This window comes from Panthera tigris, chromosome B3 (assembly GCF_018350195.1).
Source record: "Panthera tigris isolate Pti1 chromosome B3, P.tigris_Pti1_mat1.1, whole genome shotgun sequence".
Lineage (NCBI taxonomy): Eukaryota > Metazoa > Chordata > Mammalia > Carnivora > Felidae > Panthera > Panthera tigris.
In genome coordinates this window covers 1,239,331-1,258,718 of record NC_056665.1, presented here as the reverse complement: position 1 = coordinate 1,258,718, position 19,388 = coordinate 1,239,331, and the positions used below count along the sequence as shown (strand labels likewise).

General features: G+C 55.2%; 1 protein-coding gene across 1 annotated transcript in view; it reads right to left on the bottom strand.

Moving 5' to 3' along the window:
• Nucleotides 1–1,107: 1,107 nt before the first annotated feature.
• MINAR1 (membrane integral NOTCH2 associated receptor 1) overlaps nt 1,108–19,388 on the bottom strand; it is a 41,747-nt gene continuing 23,466 nt past the window's right edge. Inside the window, exon 4 of the mRNA XM_042987881.1 lies at nt 1,108–1,631. Within this exon, the coding sequence (XP_042843815.1) occupies nt 1,569–1,631 (63 nt within the window). The 3' untranslated portion in view covers nt 1,108–1,568. The remainder of the gene's footprint in view (nt 1,632–19,388) is intronic.

The window sequence follows — 19,388 nt, the reverse complement described above, 5'->3', positions numbered from 1 at the left end:
GAACTTCGTCTTCCTCGCAAGCCGCTCTTTGGCCGCCGCCTCGTTGCCCGTCAATGAGATGTATGAAGGGAGGGGGTCCGGGCGCTGTTGTGGAGGGGGGCAGGCAGGGAGGGTTGTGGGGAGGGTCCCTGCCATCCTCCCGGAGGGTCCCACAGTGAGGATGGTTGAGTGACAGGTGGCATCTAGCTGGGTCCACCTGGGCCGTGCTGGCCAGTGCTGAGAAGAGTCAAGCCATAAAGTGATTGGAACCCTGTCGAAAGGAAGGGTCGTAAATGGTGTATTTGAGGAACAACGTAAGTGTCTATTCATTTCTGTTTGTTTTAGTCTGTTTCCCATATGGCCCCCTTCCTGTTTGCCAGCCCCGAGGACGTGTTCCTCTCACTTCCCACGATGCCCTTCCCCGAGGGCTGTGTGGCTGGCTCCTCCCATGTCACCTCACATGGCCCTCCAGGACCCCTAGCTGATACCTGTTCCCACACCCCCTCCACAGAGGCACCTTCAGCTAAAACACACACACACACACACACACACACAAACCACCCCAGAAATTCTGATTCAAATCCATTGTAAAATAGGAGTTTGGGAGACCAAACGTTCACTTCCAGATGGTTTTTCTCCTTTGGGGTGATTGAAATCGAGTTTTGCAATTCTAGAACTTCATGTGATTATTCCCCAGACGATTTATTAATTCTCATAATTTCACAATCTGCCATTGTCTGGACTACCTTACTGACCTGTGTCATCATGGGAAACAGGAAGCGGGCCCGGCTTTCCAGATGGCCAAAGCCCCGGTGGGGACAAAGGATGAACCCACGACGGACAGAGCTCCATTCATTCGGTAATCGAGTGTTCATTCTCGAGGAGGTTGTTGATCGGGACAGTCTGTCGTACTGAAATTAACTAAGGCCCCAGCATCGCCAGATAAGGCAAGAAGATTGATGGGGCCCCGAGGAGACCAGCAGCAAAAACTGTTCTCTGGGCCCCAAGAGGAAGGGCACGACGATGTTTGGCCCAGTAGAGGGAAGATTCCGGTAAAGGCCGACATGGGCTCGTAGGAGTCCCAGTCGCCCTGGAAAAGGAGGAAATCCTTTCCATGCTGATGAGAAAGGCACATGCGAGGTGAGGACAGAGTGATGAATGGGGGTGACAGGTGACCTGTCCGGCTCCGTCGGGGGGTGACCCTGGGGGCGCCCCCGCGAGTGAAGTGCTTCACCTCCATGTTGCCTCCTGTCCTGGTTGCTGCCGTCACCGCCGGAGAGAGAGGCGAACGGAGGACCCGCGAGCTCCTTCTGGCGGGTAAACGGTGGCTGTTCGGATTGGGTCCTCCCTCGCTTGCTGTCGTCCCGAGGGCTTCCTTCTTCGCGGGGAAGGAGGACGGGAATCCAGCGGGAAGTCGGCATGGACCGTGTGCCGGGACCGTGATGGGGACCGGTCTTCCCAGGTGACCGCAGCCCCTGCCTCCTGGCAGCTCCCAGGCCGGTGGGGGACAGTGCCCCGGCAAGTGCCCTGGGGAGACTTGGGGCAGCAGATGGGGTGATGGAGGGCCTTGCGGGGGCACCCACCAAACTTCAGGGGTAGGGCATCTGAGCCAGGTTCTGAAGGTCAGGCGTCGTTCCGGGGGCTGGAGGAGCCTGGGGCAATGTGGGGAAAGGGGTCAGGTTTGCAGGGCCCAAGACGAAGGAAGATGCATGTGCGTGGGGCCTGGATGTGGCTCCGGAGTGGCCGGAGCAGGATGGACAAGGAGAGAAGGCTGAGAGGAGCCGGGAGACGTGGGCGAGAGCCAGCCGGGGAGGGGACCCGCGTCTGCTCCACGATGGGGAGGGGCAGGGGGGAGAGGCTGGGTGACAAAACGCGGGAGCTGTGGTCCAAGGTGGTGGCCACATGTGTGCTGAGCCCGTGGGGCTGTAAAAATAAATACATAAATCAAAATAAAAAGATCCGGGCCCAGAGCAGGGGTGCAGGGGTGAGCCTTACACAGGGGAGAGAAGGTTCTTCATTGTAACGAGACAGGAAGAGGCTGCGGTTAACCGCGGAAGGGAGGGGGAGTCCGCGAAGCTAACGGCTTCGGCTGCCAGTTCCTTTCTCTGTGAGGCAGGTTATAAGTCACCTATTGTGTATCAGGCACTCTCAAAATGTTTGTAATTAGTGTGGAGCACTGATTTCAAGGTTCACAAGGAGCACTGATTCTGCACGAGCAGCCACGGTATTTCTGACAAAGATCAAGGGAGAAGAGTGAGCTTTCCAGCTTCCCAAACATCTAAGAGTATAGTAAATAAAAAGCGTGGTCCTGTGCTCCACGGAGACGTGGACTGACGGAACAGAAGTGGACTCGTGCAGAAACGGGGATTTGAGGACAAAAAAGCAGCTCCTGACGCGTGCTGTCGGCATTTCCAAGAAAGAGAGAATGCCACGAACATCAGGTCTCCCGTAAGGACAGCGACAAATACGGAGTCGCCAGAGTCCCCACGGCCACCGCAGATCTGAGAGTGGGGACAGCGGGGGCGGGAGGGCCGAGGAGACCGGGATGGGAAGTGAGCAGAGGATGTCATCTCCGGAAGGGAAAGGCTGGCCCTAACACGAAGCACGGAACGCGGTTCTGGGTTTAAACTCCACCGAGAAGGAGTGATGTCCCCGGGGGGTCTGGCATCAAAGGGAGGGAGGAAGTCAGAGGCAGAATTCAGAGACCCCTTAGGAGGGAAAGAACAACCCACCTCAACCCCACCAACCTCCCCCGTCAGCATCAGGGGCTACCGCGCATTTGCCTGGGAATCCGACCCATAGAACTCCTCTATAGAATTTCTCCTATAGAAGAAAGCCAGCCAACTCTATACCGAACTGCCTTGAAAACAAAATTTAAAATGTGAATCATAACATTTTAGCCTGTGACCATTCTTTTCGCACAAGACCGTGAGGCCAAGTATGACCGTAAGGTGATGCACTTTAGACCAAATCAAATATCCTCGAACTAGCATTTGGAGTCACTGAAAAACACATAGAAATAGAAGTTTAGGGGCACCTGGGTGGCTCGGTCATTTAAGCGTCTGACTCCTGATTTTGGCTCAGGTTGTGATCTCAGGGTCTTGGGTTCAAGCCCTGGGTCAGACTCTGTGCTGGGTGTGGAGCCTGCTTAGGATTCTCTCTCTCTCTCTTTCTCTCTGCCCCTCTCCCACTCATGCTCTGTCTCTTCTCTTTCTCTCTCTGTCTCAAAAAAAAAGAAAAAGAAAGAAACTCGAAGATTAAGAACAGAAATGTAAGCCAGAGGAAGACACAGAAGCAATGTGAATGCAGGAAAGAAATGGCATAAAAAGGCAAAACCACCTCAAAATAAAAGATAAATAAATCATAACATGCCCAAGGGAAAAAGAGCCAAATTAAATTTTAATAAGGGGCCTTGAAGACAAGGCACAAAAGTAGCCAAGAGAATGAAATTGAGTTAAAGAAGGAAGTAAAAACGGAGCAGAGAGCGAGTTATTGAAATGGAAGTCGGTACGAGTCCCAGAAGAAGAAACACAGCGGAACAGCATTAATATTCAAGACCTTAATCCAAGAAAACTTCGCGGATGTGAGAGAAAACTCACACCTGTGCACTGAAAGGCACTACTGCATGCTCTGGAAATTTTACCCGGAGTGGTCAAGTCCAAGACCACTATTAAATAATAGTATCAAATTAGTATTTACTTAGTATTAAATTTAGTATTTAATTGGTATTAATATTAAAAAATAGTATTAGGGGTGCCTGGGTGGCGCAGTCGGTTAAGCGTCTGACTTCAGCCAGGTCACGATCTCGCGGTCCGTGGGTTCGAGCCCCGCGTCGGGCTCTGGGCTGATGGCTCGGAGCCTGGAGCCTGTTTCCGATTCTGTGTCTCCCTCTCTCTCTGCCCCTCCCCCATTCATGCTATGTCTCTCTCCCAAAAATAAATAAAAAACGTTGAAAAAAAAAATTAAAAAAAAAAGTATTAAATTAAAATAATTTAATTATTATTAAATAAATAATAATAATATTAATAATGGTCCAAGACCATGATTAAAACCATTAGGATTTAAAGACCAAGAAAAATAATCCTCGGGGTCTCCAATCAGCAAGATCGGATTATTCACAGGGTAACAAACCAGGCAGGCAAGACACTTCTCAAGGGGAAACGTACAAGAAAGGTAAGCGTGGAGCCATATTTTCAGGAAACTCAAGGAAAAGTAGAAGGAGCCACAAGTTTTAGACCCGGTCCCGCTGTCAAGGTGTGTAAGAGGACAGATTTGAATATTCAGGAGCTCGGGGGACACTGTGCACCCACATCCTTCCCAGGGAAGCAGCAACTGATGGAAAGATGACCCGGCAAATTTCATCCGAAGGATCAATGAGCCGGGAAGAAAAGGCAACCTAAAACCAAATGGGAAAATGAAAACAATGAGTCTATTTCAAACGAATAAACACACTGAGTGGGGGAGACAGAACCAACGCAGGTCAACGCTGAAGTCAATGCCGTGGCTGTGGCTGTGGACCCTCGGTCCAGACAAGCAAAGGGACAGTAAGCCTGGACTCCACCAGGATCGTCTCAGCACGCCGGCTGCGGGGGGTCTGAAACCACACGTCTGTTGCAGCACAGAGCGAGTGAACACCGTGGGGACTTTGCGGGGACCCAGTTCTTGCCGTGGAAGTAGGGAGATGCAGAACAGGGAAAGAAAGAGATTAATACCCCGTGTAAATAGGTACATATTTCCAAGGTCTGTCCGCGGACAGGACCCAGGAGTATGGTCCCCAAATGTCATTCCCACTAGATGGAAGTAGGTCTCTTGGACGGTGCTTGGCTCAAGGGCAAGAAGAGAATGGGCAACATGGTTCTGAGATACCTTGTGCCAGAAAGTTCCAATGAATAGATGAGTGACATGATGGTGGCTGGTCACTAGGAGGAAGGAACAGGCTTGCAGGGGACCCCACTGGCCAAAGCTGGAATAAGGTGAGCACCAAAGTTTGAGCACAAGAGAAGTGGGACCGCTGAATGATGGCCTCCACAGACACGGGGGTCCTAAGCCCTACCGCCTATGAACGTCACTTTGTATGGTGGAAGGGATTGGCAGATGTGATTAAAGGGCAGAGAGATCTGAACACGGAGAAGAAGTAGACCATCTATGGACCAGAGCCGGGTGCCACCCTGCTGGCTCTGAAGGTGGAGGATGGGGACAGAAGTGGGCGAATGGGGGGAACTGGGCTCTGGAAGCCGGAAAGGGTAAAGAAGGGCCCTCCCCCGGGGGCCTCCGGGTGGCCTGTGGCCCCACCACCACCTTCACTGGGGCTCGGAGAACCGACCGTGGACTTCCGACCTGCGTCGGAACAGATGCGGTCGTTTGTTACAGCAGCCACGGGAGACTGATACGGTCGGCGGTGGGTTATGAGTCAGCAATGCCATGGGAACCCCTGAATCCATTCGGTAGGTGGATGGGGGAAGAGAGAGGGCGGGGATGGGCAACAAGTGAGCGGAGAAGCAGACGCGGGAAGGGAGGAGAGGGCTCTCCCTTCGGGTGGAGAGCTACCTGGTGAGGGCACGAGACGTGTGAGCGTCAGAGTGAAGACAGGTCCGGGCAAGAACCACTAATGAACTAGGGGCTCGTTCTGATGAGGGTCAAGGGAAACGGTGACCGTGTTGATCACCCCCTGGTCCAGCGTCAGAATGGCTGTCACCAGAGCATCAGAAGGACATCTTGGGCCTCCAGGCGTGAGGCCCCGGGAGAAACGGAGGGTCGTGCAAAACTTGAATCCAGGCATGAGCAAGCCCCAGACCAAACCAACCAGAGGAACGCGCTATGGAATATCGGGCCCCACGTCTCAGGATTGTCAGTGGATGAAGGAAGGCTGTGGAAGGAACGGGTCCGGGGTGACGCACGCCGGGAACCAGGGCTGCGCTGAAAGTGGGCATCGGCAGCCCCACCCTGACCTCACACCGTCCAGCACTCCGGCGGGTCTCTGGGCTCAGGTGGGAGACCCCGAGGGCAGGGCACCCCGTGACGGGGACAGAAACGACCCCTCGAGCAATGCGGGCCGCCCCGAGCCAGCAGGACCCCGAGATGGACCCCAGGACAGGGACCTGCCTGACCTTCCCTGCCCACCTGCACGGGCCCCCCACCTTTCCCCACGTCTCCTCAGATAAACCTAGAGGTGGTTCTGCGCTTTGGACACGGTCTTTGAGACGCTAGTCTGCCGTCTTCCGGGTGCCGGCCTCCCGGAAATAAACCTCTCTCCTGTCTCACCCCCACTCGTCTCTCTGCCTTCGGATTTTGTCGATGGTGAGTGGCCGAGCCTGGTGTGTTTGGGGCCCATGGAGCCCGGTGTTTGTGAAGCCTTGAGCCCCACGCACTGGAGGGAAAGAATGCCCTTCAGAACAATACTGGGGGCGCCTGGGTGGCTGAGTCGGTTGAGCGTCTGACACTTGATTTCAGCTCAGGTCATGATGTCACTTGGGACCTCACCTGGGGTCAAGCCCTGCATCAGGCTCGACTCTGAGCCTGGAGCCTGCTTAAGATAAGAGACTCTTAAAAACAGAGCAAACTGAGGGTTGATGGGGGTCGGAGGGAAGGGAGGCTGGGGGATGGGCATTGAGGAAGGCACCTGTTGGGATGAGCCCTGGGTGTTGTATGGAAACCAATTTGAAAATAAATTTCATATTTAAAAAAAAAAGATTCTCTCTCTCTGCCCCTCCCCTGCTCATTCTCTCTCTCTCTCAAAATTAATTAATTCTTTTTTTTTTTAAAGAACAGTATTGGGACAAGAAAATAATTGGAACGTGGTTGGTAGATTAGGTGAAATTACATCCTCAGTGCAAAATGTTTTGAATTTAATATCAATATTTTGGTTACATAAAGGGATATCCTTATTCTTAGGAAAAACACACTAAAATATTAAGGGGTAAAATAAAAAAATACAATATTAAGGGGAAAATGGGATAATGTCTGCAAACTGGGAGAAGACATCTGCAGCAGATATTACAAAACAAAAATCAGTATTCCTAAAAATAATTGAGGAAGAAACCTCACAAATAACCCAATATAAGAATGATCATATAATACGCACAGGAAATAAGAGAAAACACGCGAGAAGAGATGCCCGGGTCTCTCATAACAAAAGAGATATAACTTCAAACAAGGAGATACCAGAAGGGTTGGGAAACACAAAGTGTTGGTACTAAACCGGAAATCGCGGGACTGTGAAATAGGACAGCCGCTTCCGAAGGGCCGTGCGCCCTCGTGGGCCCAGACGTTCACACGGTCCTGCTCAGAACAGAAAGCTCGGAAGGGATGCGATGGATGCGGGTCGTTTCACCGAGCGACGCCGGGCTGTGGAAGGAAGCTCCGTGCAGACGCCAGTGACCGATACAAGGTACCGTTTGTGCGTCTGTTGATTCTGCCTGTAGTTACGTGAAAGCAAGAGAAAAGGTCCTGGGGGATGTGCAGCCGCGGACCCGCGGTGGGGCGAGTCCGCGGGTGCCCTGAGCGGGTCCCGCTCACCTCCCAGAAGGGGAGGGTATCGCAGTATCGCTTGTGTGATGAAGAGGTTCGTGTACAATTCGACATGCGTTCACAAATGCGGGCAGCAGGCTTTACCTCCACGGGTTACAAATCGGTTTTCTGTGTGTTAGTACGTCAGCTACCACCCCCTGGACGGGGGTCCCCTGCTGGCGCTCTGGCTTCTGCCTTTACTCCTCCTGGCACCTGGGGACCGGCTCTGTACATCTGCCCTGTTGGGACTTGGAGACCCGACCCCGTGAGCACAAAGAAGTCGCGTGGACGTTCACCTACGCCCTGCCTGGGCGCGCGCACGAGACCCCTAAGTCTGGGGACAGACCTGAGGGCATCGTTGGGTGAGGTCTGCAGAATTACACATTCTGGGAGCTCTGTTCTTTGGGGACGTTGTAAAATAATGGTGTTTCCCTCCCCGAGCCTGATGACCAGAGCGTAGGAGGCTCACGGGAGACCTCCGAGTCTCCTTAGGGATGTCTGTGATGTCACGTAGAATTCCTGGCCGCCTTAAAATATCTGCAGGAACCCTGTGAAGGCGGAGTGGGACCGAGGGTCAGAGGGGGCTCCCTGATTCTCACGGCAACTCGTCTCAGGCGGGTTATGGTTGCTCTTGTCTGTTTTTAGCGGAGAAACCGAGGTCCAGCGGAGGAGACTGGCTTTGCAAGGTCACGGCTGAGGGCAGACCCCAGCCCCGAGCATCTCTACAGTATCACCTCTATATCTGGGCATGTCTTCTGTTCTTTCCTTGCATAAAACAAAGTGACGGGATGGGAGCAGGGGACAGTCCCGTCTTCTGTTAGTTCATCTGCCTCCACGGGCTCTGACACCGGCCTGAGCCCCGCACGGCGTTCTCCCCGCGAGCGCTGTGTGCTTAGGAGACGGGGGCCGGGGGAGGGTCCGCACCGCCAGTCCCGGTGGTCTGCGTCGGGATGAGCCGATGGCAGGAGGGCCTATAGAAAACTGCCAAGACGGAGCACCGTTTCCATTGTCAAGGATAGAATAGAAGTTGAGATTTTCCGGTCATCAGTTACGAACGCGGTTTCCGCCAGTGGTTGGGAAGCTGGGTCTCGGCCTCCCCGAGGGGCAGGGGGACCTCGGGGGGACCAGTACTCGCAGCCCTCGCTGTTTGCGGTTGCTGCCCGTGTGCTCGTTCTGAATGACGAAGTTGCTAATGACAAAATTATAAAAGCTGGCCCAAGCCTGACCTGCTCATTGTCACCGTATAAAAACACGTGAAGCCCTAAAGCCGGGTCTGCCGCACGACAGGTGCACAGCGCAGGTGTGGGAGAAGCACGGAGAGGCGGGGCTGTCCCTGCAGTGAGTGGGGGGTGCGGGGTCGGGTCGGGGAGGCCCCGCGGCGCGAGGGTGCACAGCGTGCCGTCTGGGAGCGGACGGTCCCGACATCGTCTGACGCTGACTCACGTGCACCTGTGGTCGTCCGGCCTGCAGAACGCCGTTAGCACAAGGTCATTGCCGACCCTCGCTGGGTTGCGGGAAGGTGGCCGGGGTGGGAGAAGGGCCGTCGTCCACCCCGCGGGGCTCCTGCTGGGACCGGTGGGGCGACTTACCAAAGGACCTGGTGAGTGAGATGTCAGTACGGGCCAGAGCAGGTGTGGAGTCCTGTGGACGCCCAGGCTTGACGTGCAGCACGTGTCGCTCGCGCAACAGGCGCTCAGAGTTCCATCCGTGTCATTTCCGTTGCTGTGTGACCTGGAACCAACTCCTGCCCCCTCTGAGCTTCCTCAGAGACCGTGGGGATCGGGGGGTCGGTCGCACTGTGACCTCAGTAAAGAGGTGCAGTTCAGAATAAGGGAGGAGGGACTCGTACCCTCTGCGGGGTCACAGCACCTGAGCCACGTCGGCCACTTCCGACACCCCGCTTTGTGAAGGGCACCGACGGGCAGGTCTGCGGGGGAAACCGGGTCGGTCAGGCTCTTCGGAGTAGCAGAACCGACGGGAGAGACACATTCACGCCCGTGTTTCTAATACAAAGACACCTCCCCTACGGGATCAGCTCGTGGGATTAGGGCGGCGAAGCCGTCCCCGGGTGTGCAGCCGGCAAGCTGGGGACCCGGCAGTCCTGGGTGGGGACGCTGCCGGGCCCAAGACCCGAGGGGAACCCATGTTTCTGCTGGAGTCTGAAGGCAGGGCCCCGGAGTCCCGACTCCAGCCAGTCAGGCAAGAAGACTGGGGCCCTGGGGCTGCCGATTCAGATTCTGACCGCCCAAAACACCCCCCCGGACACACCCAGCGTCACGCCTGACCGAATGTCTGGGCCCCCAGGTCCAGTCCAGGTGGCACATTAAGCCAACCATCGCAGGGACCAAAACCCGCCGTCCCCGGAGTCTGACTCGACGTAAGAGAGAGCTTCCCAGCGTTCCGGGTGGCCGGGGACGTGGCCTCTGTCCCTGCAACCAGCCCGACGCCCCTCAGGCAGGAGGCTGCCACACGGGCAACACGAGATGCCCTCCCCGAATGGTGTGTGTGACCCGAGGTTTCTTCCAAGCACGCGGCTCTTTGGCCCGATGACTGTGGATGAGCTTGAACGTGAGCCGTGTTGCCCACAGGACCCAGCTGCACCCGCCAGAGTGCTCGGCTGGGGATGCTCTCGCTCAGTAACCTTCAGGGGCTCCCATCACCTAGTGAACAACACTCAAACTCAGTGGCCCAACACAGGCCCTCTCCTGGTACCCGCATGCTGTCCTCACAGCCTGCCCCCACACAGACACTGTGCCACCAGAGGACGTGCCTCGGATTCCCCGGTCTCTCCGTCCTGTTCCTCCTGAAAGGACAGGATCCTGATTATGATGCCCTGTGAGTGCCCTGGGCCCCGTGCTCTGACCCTCCCACCAGCACCTGCCACAGGACACTGTCTGCTCGCTCATGTCTGTCGCCCTCAGGAACCGGGCGCACGTCTGCTCCTGCCCCTGAGCCGTGTGCCCCCGTGTGGCACAAGGCGACAGTCTCGGATATCACTCACTGATTCCGACGGACGTGTCTGCCCTCGAGCTCGCTTCCAGCCGCGGCCTTTCCCTCTGAAACCCAGAACCTTCTGAAAAGCTCCTTACTCATACCTTGCCTCCATCCCGTTAATCCCTCCAACTGATGCTGCGGGAACGGCTTCCAGGTGCCAGGTCCCGTCCGGGTTTGGGGACAGATCCGGTAGTGGGACCTGATATTACCTTTCAGGACATTTGTGTCCCAGCAGGTAATGTAGAAACAGAGCCGATGGCCAGACGCCCCCCTGCAGGCACCCCAGTGCCCTTGCACTGGACTCAGAGCTCCCGGAGGGCAGGGATGTTCCCGACGTTTCACCTCGGCATCTCCAGTGCCTGGCCTGGTGGGGAGGCCGCACGTGAGTGACGGACAAACAAGGACAGGTATTTCCACATTTACGCCGGTAACGGGTCCATTTCTTCCTGCTCGCCCGTCCACCGGATACCAGATGTGCCCAGAATCTCGGACCTGAGAAGAACATCAAAGCTGAAGGAGTCCTGTTCCTGGTGGATCATTCCAGGTCCTTCTGCAACATTCCTATGGTTGGTCTCACGAGGACAAGTAAGCATCCCTGCATCCGGAGCCGTCTTGTGAGAGCGAGGGGACGTCGTTCTGCTGAGTTTGGATGCGGCTGAGGTGGAGAATGGGAAGCGCGGGCTCCAGGGACGCCGCAGCGGGTCCAGAGCGGGCACCTGGTGCCGCGGCCCCTGTTCCTCGCGGTGCAGACGCTGGCACGTGCAGCTCGGGCCCCCTCGCAACCAGCACGCGGAAACGACTGCCACCCTCCAGCCCAAAGCCCGCGAGTTCCACACGCCCGCCATCCCGGCCAAGTCAAACGCGTGGAAATTCACGGAGATCCTATTTGCCTCGGAATTAAAGCCACGTTAATTGGGGACATGTGACGGTTCACTCGGGGGCCTTTGTGTGGGCTTGCCGTGCGCATCTGTCGCGGAAACGCGGGAAGAATTTAGCCCGGTTGGACATGATACACGGAGGCAATTTCCGAGTCCCCTTCAAGCCGCTGTCGAGGACAAGCAGTGACCGTGCTGCAGAGAGATCATCTCATCGATTTTCTTCCAAACACAGCCTGGTTCCAGCTCACGAGGCCACACGATAACATCTTGTCTCCAGGAGCAGTCACGTCACGACAAATTAACCTGCATTGTAGGGGCGAATTTCTTCAAGTTCTAACCGTTGTCTCACTGCCTCCTGTTTGGGGACATGCTGGAGAAGGGTCTCTGAGCTCACAGACTCTGATTTGAACGTGTGATGAGCTGTCACAGTCCCCTTGGTGTGGACAGAGCCCAGGACAGGAATTCGGATCTGGGGATTCGGGAAGGACACGGATGGAATCTTTAGGGACCGAGTTACCGCGTCAACTAGGACCCAGAAGATGAGGGAGGGCTCCAGGGATGTGGGTTTGGGTTCATATCACAGCCCCGGTCCCCACGAGCTGTGTCCGCTCTGCCTGCAGACCCCACCTCCCCGCAGCCCAGTGACAGCACCTGCAGAGGGAACAAGGCACATCCCCCTCCCCCACCGGGTAAGGGAGGGCTGCTGGGAGCTGAGAGCCTGGTGCAGATAGTTGCGAACACGACCTTCTTCCTGCTTCTGTTCACATGTACACACGCATGGCGGGGGGGGGGGGGGCTCCGGGTTCACACCCCTGCACACCCTCTGCAGAGTCGAGGGCACCACAGGAACAGCTGTGGGCGTGATTGATGAACTCTAAGCGCTACAGTTCGTGGTGAAGGCCAGGAGGGAGGGTGTGGCGCTGACAAACCCCTTGCTTTCTTGATTGCCTCTACAAGAGCACATTTGTCCGGACGAGAGCAGGACAGGTGCCAGAGAGGACCTCTCACTGATTCAGTCCTGCGTGGCCTTCTCACTCAGAATGGGATGCGGGGTCCCCTTCCCGGACGGGGCTGTGGCCAGGCGGCCTCAGGAGGTGACCCCAGGGGTCCCCCCGCCAGCCTCAGACCCTGTTCCCCACCCTCGCGCCCACCCGCGTCCCAGAGGATCAACGCGGCCGTTTCCTCCTCTAACAGCGGCCCAGGGGCGTCGCGGTGAAGAGCTTGGGCTCCAGAGTCACAGGTGGATTTAACCCAGAATGAAAGCCAAGTTCACCTGTGCTGCCTGTGACTCTCTAGATGCACTTCCTGGTCTCCCGTGGCCTCTGTTCCTGCGTCTGCAGACTGGTTAGAATAACACCTACTTCTTAAAGATGAGTGAGTACCCGTGGGGACAGACGTCCTCGGCCCCTGTCCCATGCCACGCAGCCTCTGACTCCGCTGTGCCCGTGGGTCTCCTCGCGGAATTGTGCTCAGGGCGGGGAGTTGTGTGTTCTGTGCTCTCAGTGCCCAGAGCCCTGTCTAGGGCACAGCTGGCACGTCGCGGGTTAGGTGAGTGACAGCGTGACTGCAGGGTCAGCCCGGTGTCATCGCAGGGCAAGACGCCTTCCAGGAGTCGAGTGAAGGGGGGGGGGAGTCTGTGCCTGCAGATCTGAGAGGCTTCGGGAGGTGGCACAGCGGAGCAGACACGACCACGAACGCTGCTTCCGGGATGTCTGGGTTCCAATCCCACATCTCCCTCTGTGTAACCCTGAGGGTGGCGGACACCGGCTCCAGGGGCCCCCGGGGAGGGGCCGAGGCCCCTGCTGCCGCCGCACGGTCCCCCTTCGTCCCTCCTCCAGGCTGCTGACCGGGGCGCTCTCCCCGGGGACCCCAAAAACAAATCTCGTACCATCGTGGGCTCCCGAGCCACCTTCTGAGTCTTAGCCTTGCGGACGCGAGGGGAGCCAAACAGCTCCGTGAACGCGTCTCGTGGCCCGTGTCTTTGCTTACGCACAGGCTTATTGCCATCACGACACGTAGCGTTTCTGCAGACCCGCCTAGGCTGCTTCTCGTTACAAATGGAGAACGTCCCAGCTGCGTCACAGGAGTTTATCGACAGGCATTCGCGAGTTCAGTGGGCACTCCAGACCCACATCAATAACGTGTTTTCTGTCGCAGGAAGCGTCTCCTTTAAACCGCACGTGAGCTCTTTTTCACCTTTAATACAAATATCAGGAAACCCTCCGTTCTTTCCACAAATACTCACCAAAGGCCTCTGGGCTCGGCCCTGGTCTGCGGGCTGACGCAGCACTTACAGGGATTTGGACACAGTATAAAAAATAATGACATCGCACAGCGAGGTGACACAAGTGCCTGGACGCTTTCTAGCACGAAGGGCGGGGGGATTCGGGTGAGGGCATTGGGGGGGGGGGTCCGGGCCGGTGACACGATCCTTCCTGCCGGGACGTGCTGAAGTCCGGAGCGGGAACAGGCGTGCTGTGCTTGGGACAGAAAGGCAGCCGGGGCTCGGTGAGACGGGAGCGAGGCCCGGCGGGGGGGGGGGGGGGGGGAGGGGGGGAGGCCAGAGACCCTGCGGCTTTAGTCCACATGTGACAGGAGCCAGGGAAGGGGACACGACCGGATCTCATCCAGTTGGTGGGAGCCTTTGGCTCTTTGGCTCTTACGGAGAATGGAGTCGGGTTGGAGGACAAGCAGCGGGTCGGACTCCGAGCTAATCCGCGGCCAGGCGGTGTGGACCGTGGGTGTGCAGGAGGGGCGCGAGCCGAGTGTGTGTTTGCGCCCGAGTCAGTGCGGGGGAGGGGGGGGGAGGACAGTGGCGAGGGGTGAGCGAGCCCGCCCCCTCCAGGTGCACGAAGTGTGCCTGTCACGCACCCACGGCGATGGCCATCTAGGCTGGAGCTCAGAGAAGGGATCGACGTTGGGATGTGAACCGGGCTCATCCGTATCCGGACGGTGTCCAATCCCAGGAACCGTGGACGCAAGGAGGAGGGCTCGGAAGGGAGAGGCAGGGGAGGAAGCAGAGAAGGGGAGGCCGGTAAGGAGGAGGGAGGCCCAGAGAGGAAAGGGTCTGAAGGGGGTGGGGAACGCGTCCTGCTGTGCAGCCGGTTACACGGAAGCAGAGAAAGGCCCACAGGACGTCGCGGGACGGAGGTTTCCGCGGCCTCGAGGGGGCAGTTTCTGACGCTTCTGTTAGGAGAGGCGGGGCTGGGGGGCGGGGCTGCTCCCCCGCAGCCCAGAATGTTCTAGGCAGAGGCCTGGGCCCACCTTCTTCCCCACCTCACGGTCCTGGGTGCCTCGTGAATAATGCCTGGAAACAGGGCTTTCGCGTCTGGTTGTCCACGGACAGAGAGCAAGTCCAGGGCCTGTGTCTCTGCCCGTGTCTCATTGGTAGCAGGAAGTCGTAGGTCGCCGACTTGATGGGTGGGAGTCGTGCTTATTATTATTCCCCGGTCACCAGAGTTAAGGCCCGGTGGGTGCTCAGTGGACGTAGGGCCGAGTGAGGGTCCCGACAGCTGCCCACCCCTCTGCCCTGAGTCAGCACACCCCAGGGAAGGCCTTCACCGTGGTGGCCCCGGCCCTCGCGTGCTTTCCTGCCTCCTGGTGACAGCGTCCCCACGTCAGGACCCCCTCGCGATAGGGCTGCTGACGCTAACGCCGGGTCCCCGGGAGCCTCTTTAGAGCTTCTGGAAAACCTGGCCACTTCTTTGTTCCCTGCTCTCCCACTCTTACTGAACGGGTCTCCTGGCTCCCACCCCTCCTTCCCTTCAGCCCCTTCTCTGCGTTGCAGCCAGGGTGATCTCGTAAGCACGTAACTCGGATCATGGATTACGTCGTATCCCTCTGCTTGCCACCGTCCCCAGGCTTCACATCGTACCGAAAATAAAACCTGACCTGTTTACCGTGTCTAACGGCCCCTGCCGCTTCACGGATGTCCCTCCCACCGCGCTCACCACATTCAAGCCACACTAGCCTTCTGCCCAGACTTCATTCCCACCGCAGGACCTTTGCACTGCCAGCTCCTTCTGCCAGGGGCGCTCATCCTGGGCCGTCCACACACCACATTCTCCAGGTCTTCCCGCTGCCCTAACTCAGGCAATACCTCTGCTCCCCTCTGAGGGGAAAAGCTTCCTTCAGGAAACCTCTTGCTGTTCGAAATCGTTTCCCTTATTTGCTTACTTCCTTGTTACCTGTACATCCGTTGGAATGGACGTTCCGAGACACCCGATCTCAGACTGCGTGCATTCGTTTCCCCCCTCGTTCGTTCAATAAGTATTCGTTAAGCATCTACTATGTTCGAGACATTGTTGCTCTGGGGACGATACTTCAGCCCCAAGCCAGTGCCCTGCACATTCAAGTTGCTTAACAAATGTCGGTTGAATAAATAAAGGAATAAATAAATAGAGCAAAGAACAGGAAGAAATAGGTCACATACCCATCGCTAGTGGTAAAACCGTGCTTTAATAATAAAACTACTTAGTAATGAAATGCTAACGTAGGCTGGCGGAGACATCCAAGTCGAACAGCATTGGTCCCGGAGAAAATGAGCCGGGAAAGCCTTCCTGGCCAGGACTTCGGAAATTATGCAAGAATCATCACACCGTGGAACGTGCCTCTGAGCAGCCCGCGTGAACTTTCCATGTACATTTCTTCTCTTCACGGGGTGACAACTCAGTTACTGATTTGGCCTCATTTATTAAGTGTTTTCCTTGCAAAGGAAAGGAAACTGTATCTGCAACTAACCACACGTGCACTGCTGAACTCCAACAATGATATTCTGTCCAGGACTTAATGAATCTTTCAGCAATCTTCCAAAACGGCTGAGTTGGGGTCAGATTTGAGACTGCAAAGAAGCAGTGTGTGCAGGGGGTGGGGTGCGGTACCTGGTCCGGCCCGAAACGCCCGTGTTCCTTCGGTTCCTGTTTTTGGACGCTGGTGTCGTTTTCTCATAACATCGCTTCTGTCTAAAGTCGGGTGCACCTCCTGCCTCTCCTTTCCATTACGAGGACTAGTCCAGATTGAATCCAAACCCAGGAACGGCCAAATCCCAGTGACTTGGCCGGTGGGACTTTCGGAAAGCCTGAAATCTAGAGAGAGCACTGGGAGATGTGCTTTTTTAAAAGTGCATTCGGGGCGCCTGGATGGCTCAGTCGGTTGAGCGTCCGACTTCGGCTCAGGTCACGATCTCGCGGTCCGTGAGTTCGAGCCCCGCGTCGGGCTCTGTGCTGACAGCTCAGAGCCTGGAGCCTGCTTCCGATTCTGTGTCTCCCTCTCTCTGACCCTCCCCCGTTCATGCTCTGTCTCTCTCTGTCTCAAAAATAAATAAACGTTAAAAACAAAATTAAAAAAAAAAGTGCATTCAATGGTGTGACGTAAGTTGACTCTTGCTGGTACTTGGGGGGAGGAATCTAAATAGCAACAGATTAAAATGCCTTACAATAGCACATTGCGCATACATTTGTCCTCGTGAGGAAAATGAACATTTCCCTACACGATTACATACATGCTATTTTCTCAATTCACTTGCTCAGAGCACTCAGGCGAAATGCAGTCCAGTCGATCCGTGTGCAAACCTCAGGTTGACGTCTGAACTAGAATTTACTGTAAAAGTGAGAAGCGTTCTTAAGCCTGCTGTGGTATCACTGCGCTGACATGGTCCAGGCCCTCATCAGAGACTTCTTTTGGGGTCCAGACGTCACAATATTAATTGCCTTCTGCGATGTGCTCGGACAGTGTTTCGTCACTTTTCTTTAATGACTCGAGCGGGAGCTCGGTGACATTTGCGAATGGCAGGATGAACATTAAAGAAGCTGGATAAATTCTCTCTCCGGCATCCTCCCTGATACGATTTCATGGGCAAGAAATGTGCTGCGGCCTCTGCCCCTTCGGCTGTGATTCACTTACTTCACAGCGAGGGACGTCTTTGTCTCTCTGGGGTGGAGAAAACTATGATGTTGTGCTCACACAAGCACAGAGGAGCAGACAGGGCCGGATAGAAAGTCCAGGAAGCCATATATACGTTCAATAGACTTGTGTTAAAGAGGGAGGGATGGTCTTTATTTTTTTTAATTAAAAAAAACATTTTTAACGTTTATTCGTTTGAGAGACAGAGAGAGAGAGAGCAGGGGAGGAGCAGAGAGAAAAGGAGACACAGAATCCGAAGCAGGTTCCAGGCTCTGAACCAATACCATAGAGCCCGACGCGGGGCTTGAACCCACGAACCATGAGATCATGACCTGAGCCAAAGTTGGACGTTTAACCAACTGAGCCACCCAGGTGCCCCATCTTTCTTTCTTTTTTCAATGTTTATTTATTTATTTTGAGAGAGAGAGAGAGAGAGAGAGAGAGAGAGAATCCCAAGCAGGCTCCACACTGTCAGCACAGAGCCCGATACAGGGATTGTCACGAACTATGAGATCAGGACTTGAGCTGAGATCAAGAGTCGGACGCTTAATCAGCTGAGCCACCCAGGTGTCCCCAGGATGATCTTTCTAATTAGCGGTGCTGATCAATGGGTACCCACATGGGATAACCCCCACCTGACACCAGTGTAATGTCAACTCCAGGAGACATGCAGCTCCAACCAAGAAAAGTAAAACAGTAAAGCTTCAAGAAGAAAACAGAGCATCTCCGTGACCTTGGAGTCTGTACGAAGCGTCTCCAACAGGACTCAAACTGCCAATCATAATGAAGAAACCGATACATTTCTATATCAAAATAAAGAACCCCTATTGATCAGGTACCAACGAGAGAATAAAAGTGCAGCTCACAGAATGGAAAACAGTGTCTGTAATGTGTATCCGACAAATAACTCATTTTCAGAACGTCTAGAGAATTTCTACAAATTGCTAAGGAAAAGACAACCAGCCTAATGGAAAATGGGCAGAGCCGTGAACAGGCACTTCGCAGATCAGGACATCCGAAGGGCCAACACACACATGAAAGGGTGCAAATCTCCTTCATCATCAGGAAGACGCAAATTAAATGCACGAGACACCAGCGCATACCCAGCAGAAGGGCTAAGACGGAACATGCCTGCGAGTAGCGTCCAGAGCAACTGGAGCCCCACGCGCACTGCGGAGGGGAGCCTCGGGGCCGCGTCACCCGCCACGGCAGCATGGGAGCTCACCTGGGGACCAGCAGCTTTACTGCCAGAAACGCACGCGTGCATTCACCAAAACCACGGATAAGCGTGTTCATAGCCCCAAACCGGGAGCTCCCCAGACGCCCACCAGTGGGTAAAGAAATCGTGCCACATTCTCCAGCAGATAACGCTGTGAAAATGGGGAGGCCACCACCATACACGGCGGCACAGATGTTTTCCACCGCCTCATGTGGAGTGAAAGAAACCAGACACAAAGGATACAAAGCATACGCTCATTTGTTTCTTACCTTCCGCCTGCCTGCACGTGAAATCACATGGTTTCTGTGACTTCTCTCTCTTCACGTGCAAACAAAGCAGAATCAGGTCCGCAAACACAGAGAACAAACTGGTGGTTTCCAGAGGGAGTGAGAGGAGGCCCAGGCTGCCAGTTACGGGATGAAGAAGCCACGGACGGAAGGCACAGCACATGGAATACAGCCAATGGTGCCGTAACAATGCTGCGTGGTGACAGACGGTGGCCATGCTTGCGGGGCCCAGCATAGTGTACAGACGTGAGACTAATGTAACACTGTGTGTCAACTACACTAAAAAAAAAAAAAAAAAGTGCAAGGTACATGAATGTGTTTACATAAAGTTTAAAAAAAAAAGCAGGCAAAACGAATGTGTGCCCTTAAAACAGGAGGGCCACTCTTCTTCACCAGGTTTTAACTGGGAGGGGCATGAGGGAGGTTCTGGGAGGCTTCTGGGTGTCTGAGTGTCCTGGTTTTTTTTTTTTTCAATCTGGGTGCTCATTACATGGATGGTTTCAATTTATGAAAAATCGCCAAGTTGGACACTTCTGATATGTGCATAAAACTGAACACTTACAATTTACGCATCAAATGAAATCTCACCGCAAGATATCTTATAATTTTTCAGTTTATTTTTGA